The sequence below is a fragment of the Nicotiana sylvestris genome, chromosome 11 (genome assembly GCF_000393655.2).
Source record: "Nicotiana sylvestris chromosome 11, ASM39365v2, whole genome shotgun sequence".
NCBI classification, from domain to species: domain Eukaryota; kingdom Viridiplantae; phylum Streptophyta; class Magnoliopsida; order Solanales; family Solanaceae; genus Nicotiana; species Nicotiana sylvestris.
This window is the reverse complement of record NC_091067.1, coordinates 48,739,437-48,744,777: the sequence shown is the minus strand read 5'-3', so window position 1 is coordinate 48,744,777 and position 5,341 is coordinate 48,739,437. Positions and strand designations below refer to the sequence as shown.

General features: G+C 43.7%; 1 protein-coding gene across 1 annotated transcript; it reads left to right on the top strand.

Moving 5' to 3' along the window:
* The first annotated feature begins 2,244 nt into the window (after nucleotides 1-2,244).
* On the top strand, nucleotides 2,245-4,985 carry LOC138881013 (uncharacterized). The gene is made up of 3 exons (XM_070161203.1): nucleotides 2,245-2,336; nucleotides 3,602-4,332; nucleotides 4,702-4,985. Exons 1-3 carry the CDS (start codon nucleotides 2,245-2,247, stop codon nucleotides 4,983-4,985), a joined length of 1,107 nt encoding a protein of 368 aa, XP_070017304.1.
* The last annotated feature ends 356 nt before the right edge of the window (nucleotides 4,986-5,341 follow it).

Sequence of the window (5,341 nt, the reverse complement as noted above, 5' to 3'; positions counted from 1 at the left end):
AGCCTTAGCAAAGCGGACCTGGGTGCATTTCCTATTCCATGTGTTACCCCGCGTTTCCACTACCCATTAACCAAGTGAAATAGCCATTTATAATTTAAACACATTCTTACGAGACTTAGATAATATACATGGTTACTTAGCGTGGTTTACAAGTTACACTGCCCAAATACAAAATACATCAGTACATAACCCACATTTCCTGTCTATGAAGCCTCTAAGGATACAAAAGGGTGATACAATACTTGCCGGTAACAAGGCTCCGGCTATACCTTACACAAATGCCAGAATAAAACTCCGGAAGAAAAACGGCATGCGCCACGCAGGGCCCCGAGAGGAAAGGGACACACCAATTTAGCCGACAGGAAGTAGAGGAGTTCTACTGTCGGTGGGCTGGAGTACCTGCTATAGAACCACCTACAATCATGACATGAATGTAGCGCCCCCGGGAAAAGGGACGTCAATACATTTGAATTGTACTGGTATATATGAACAAACTTTACCCCAAGTAAAATCAAGGAACACACAGATAACAAATAGTAATAGAATCAACAATCAAATGCACATGAAAGGAACAACCAAAGCCAAACAAGTTCCACAATCTCTCCTTTTCCCCTTTCAACATTATTTCATCACATCAATGATTTCACAACTTTCACATATTTTCATTTCAATAGTGATTTCGATTACTTTTCCACCCTCATTACCTTGACCACCCTTATCACCACAACCCATACCTTATAACTTCGTGTTGCGGCGCGTAACCCGATCCCACCGGACAATCATATTTCACACGACAACAACAACAATTCACAAAGAATTTTCATAAACATCAATACCATTTCCATCATATGCAACAACCCGTATAAAATTTAAGTCACAACGATAATTTCCCCCGACAAGTCACGTATGATATTTCCACAGTTGTTTTAATTGCATCAATTATGATTTCTTTCCATCATTTGTTATACAGCTCTTACCATATAAACATATTTACATAAACACACTTGGTTTGTCGCCATTTACTTACACCATTATATCGGGAGACTTAACCAACAACGTTAAAGGCATATTAATCACAAGAATTTGCAAATAGTCCACATAAGTAACACATACCAATTACTCGTACACCAAACAAGGTGACTTTACAAAGGTTAAAGTTAGCCTTACATACTTGGAGTTGAATTCCCTTTTTATCTTCTACTTTCAATTCACCAACAGCCTAGTACCGTCAATCTAGTTCACTAGTTAAAACATATAACTTAGAATTGAAGTTCACAAACTCAACCCGAACTTACTTAGGTTATCAACCCCTCTTTTGCAAATCTTTACTTCTACCCAATTCCTCTTAATAGATTCTAGGTTTTAAAGGACATGCATGTGTATTTCAACTTCCATTTTCAAGAATCAACGCATGAGAATCCCCCTTTTTATTTAAATCTGAAAACAAATGAAAAAGGGTTGGGGAGTTTACCTGCAAGAACAGAGATGAAGACAATTACTTGAAATTTCCCGGCCTGGATGACTTTGAAAAATCAAATTGATGGAGATAAGACTTTCTCTCTCAAGAATTCTCTCTTCCCTCTCTCTAGTTTTGTTCAGAAAATAGGTTAAAATGAGGGGTTGGGGTGTTTTATTGAAGAAGGGGTTGGGTTTTAAATTTAGAAAAATAGGAGCCCGAGTTAGGTATGCGATCGCACTTTGCAATCCTAGAGTGGAAATGCGGTCCGCAGAATGGACCACAAAAGCGCTCCCAAAATCCGAACACACTACCTGGGTATGTAGCATAAATGCAGTCCGCATACCCATTCTATGGTCGCATAATGCACCACAGAACTGCCCCTCACAAAAATCCCAAGGGAAATATGGGACGACTATGCGGTCCACATATCGGTTATGCGATCGCATATCGGACCGCATATTTAACCTCAAAGTCTTGGTGAATTGAAAGTAGAAGTTAAAAAGGGAATTCGACTCCATGTATGTATGGCTAACTTTAACCTTTTTAAAGTCACCTTGTTTGGTGTACGAGTAATTGGTATGTGTTATTTATGTGGACCATTTGTGAATTCTTGTGATTAATATGCCTTGAACGTTGTTGGTTAAGTTTCCTGATTTAATAGTGTAAGTAAATGGCAACAAGCCAAGCGTGTGTGTGTGAAGGTGCTTATGTGGTTAGAGCTGTATAACAAATGATGGTAAGAAATTGTAATTGATGCAATTGAAACAACTGTGGTAATATCATACATGACTTGTCGCGGCAATTATCGTTGTGACTTAAATTGTATATGGACTGTTGCATATGATGGAAATGGTATTGATGTCTATGAAAATTCTTTGTGAGTTATTGTGTTGTCGTGTGAAATGTAATTGTCCGGTGGGATCTGGTTGCGCGCTACAACACGAAGTTATAAGGTATGGGTTGTGGTGATAAGGGTGGCCGAGGTAATAAGGGTGGCCGAGGTAATGAGGGTGGAAAAGTGATCGAAATCACTATTGAAATGAAAATATGTGAAAGTTGTGAAACCATTGATGTGATGAAATAATGTTGAAAGGGGAAAAGGAGAGATTGTGGAACTTGTTTGGCTTTGGTTGTTCCTTTCATGTGCATTGGATTGTTGATTCTATTACTGTTTGTTACCTGTGTATTTCTTGATTTTACTAGGGATAAAGTTTGTTCATACATACCAGTACAATTCAAATGTACTGACGTCCCTTTTGCCGGGGGTGCTATATTCGTGTTATGATTATAGGTGGTTCTATAACAGGTACTCCAGTCCACCGACTATAGCACTCCTTCACTTTCCGTCAACTGTATTGGTGAGCCCCTTTTTCCTCTCGGGGCCCTGCGAGGCTCATGCCGATTTTCCTCCCGGCAATATTATTTTGGTATTTGTATAAGGTATAGCCGGAGCCTTGTTACCGGCAAGTATTGTAACACTCTTTTGTATCCCTAGAGGCTGTGTAGACACGAAATGTGGGTTATGCACTAATTTATTTTGTATTTGGGCAGTGTAACTTATAAACCACGCTAAGTAACTACGTATGTTATGTAAATTTGGTAAGAATGTGTTCAAATTTCCAAATGGCTATTTCACTTGGTTGACGGATAAAGGAAAACGCGTGGTAACACGTGGGATAGGAAAGACACCCAGGTCCGCTTGACTGGGGCTACCCGGTCGAGCGCCGGTCGCGCCCGTCGGTTTTGGGGCGTGACAAACTTGGTATCAGAGCATTAGGGTTTTAAAAGGGTCCTAGGATTTCTCGGAGCCGTGCCTAATAGAGCCCTTCTTATCGGTGTGTTGTCGACCACATCTATAAGTAGGGGGTTACATGGGCATTTTGGAAATTACCCTCTTTTTTGTTATTCTATATCGTGCGGTGAAGTGAAAAGTGGAAGTATTCACGTCTAACTCGTGCTCTGTTTCGAATTTTTCAGTAATGGCACCTAAGAAGAGAGCTAGACTCGGCCTTGGGGCCAATGCCACCCCAAGCATGGCTATGAATCATGTACCTGATGCCGTGGGTGAGAGTGACTCCCCGGTCTTGAATCTACCTGGCCCATTTATTCCAGATCCAACTATTCCTGTTCCAACTGCGGCAGAGGTGCTACCATCCCTCCCGTTGATATTTCTGATCCTAATGCAGTTCCAGCTTCCGGTCTCGGGGTTTCTGATGGGGACCTTAGAGGAGCCATCCATATGTTGACCCAGTTAGTGGCCGCTCAGGCCCAAAGATCTCATGATGCCCCTGCGTCTTCCAGTGGACAGGGAGATTCCGCCAGCTCCAGAGTCAACCAGTTTCTGTGGTTGGCCCCTCCAGAGTTCACAGGCACAGACCCAAAGGCCGATCCGCAAGATTTCCTTGATGAAATGTATAAGGCTCTTCGAGTGATGAAGGCTACAGAGACGGAGTGGGTTGAGTTGGCTTCATACAGGTTGAGGGGAGCAGCGTATTCGTGGTTCGAGATGTGGGAGAATTCCCGTGGGGAGGGAAGACCTCCGGCTAGATGGGATGAGTTTGTATATGCATTCATGGACCACTTATTTCCTGCCGAGACAATGGCGGCCCGTTCCACTGAGTTTGAGGTCCTCAAGCAGGGCAGTATGAGTGTTTGGGAGTACCACATGGAATTTGTGAGGTTGTCCAAGTATGCTCCTCAGTTAGTGTCGACCATGGATGCTCGAGTTCGGCGATTTGTTCAGGGTCTTAGTCCTTTGGTGGTGAACGAGGCTGCTACAATGGCCTTACACTCAGATATGAATTATGGGAAGATTGTGGGATTTGCTCAGGCCACAGAGGCTAGGAAGTTGAAAATATGGGCAGAAAGGGAGAGTAACAGCAGGGCCCGATCAGTGGGTCACTCAGGGAGACCAGTTCAGAGAAGGGGGCCATCAGGGTAATCCCAGTCATATGCCCAGTCCACAGCGAGCGCACCGCCATCGGTGCATAGTTATCAACAGAGCAGTCACTTGAGACCAGGTTCAGATAGTAGGAAACCCCATCAGTCCGGTCATCCAGGAGGGAGATCACAGCAGCAGGTGAGGGCTTCATGCCCCAAGTGTGGGAGGTTCCATTCCGAGACTTGTTATTTAGATATCCCGGTGTGTTATAGATACGGGGTGAGAGGTCATATCCAGCGGGACTGTCGTGTGCCCAATCAGGGCATGGGTAGGGGATTTGATTAGCCATCCGGTTCTTCAGCTGCCACATCATCCGCACGCCCTCCAGCTCCAGTAGGGCGTGGTGCAATTAGAAGTGGAGCTCATGGTAGAGGTGGACCTAGCCGGTTTTACGCTTTGAGTGGTCGCCAGAGTGCAGATACTTCTCCAGATGTTGTCACAGGTATCGTATGTGTTCAGGCCATTGATTGTTATGATCTTATTGATCCGGGTTCCTCTTTGTCTTATGTCACCCCATTCATTGCTTCAAGTTTTGGGATAGAACCCGAACAGCTTCATGAGTCATTCTCTGTATCCGGTTGGTGATTCTATCACAGCCGCGTGAGTTTATAGGAATTGTGTTGTCACGGTATGTGGTCGTGCTACCACGACCGATCGTATTGAGCTTAAAATGGTGGATTTTTATGTGATTATGGGAATGGACTGGCTTTATTCGTGCTTTGCTAAACTTAACTACCTAACGAGAGTCATGAGGCTTGAGTTCCCTAATGAACTGGTTATTTAGTGGAAGGGAAATGGTGTGGTGCCGAAGGGTAGGTTTGTTTCTTACCTTAAGGGTTCGAAGATGATTAAGAAGGGGTGTATCTTCCATTTAGTCCGGGTGGCGGACACCACTTCAGAAGTGTTTGTCCCTGAGTCCGTGCCAGTCGTGAATGAGTTTA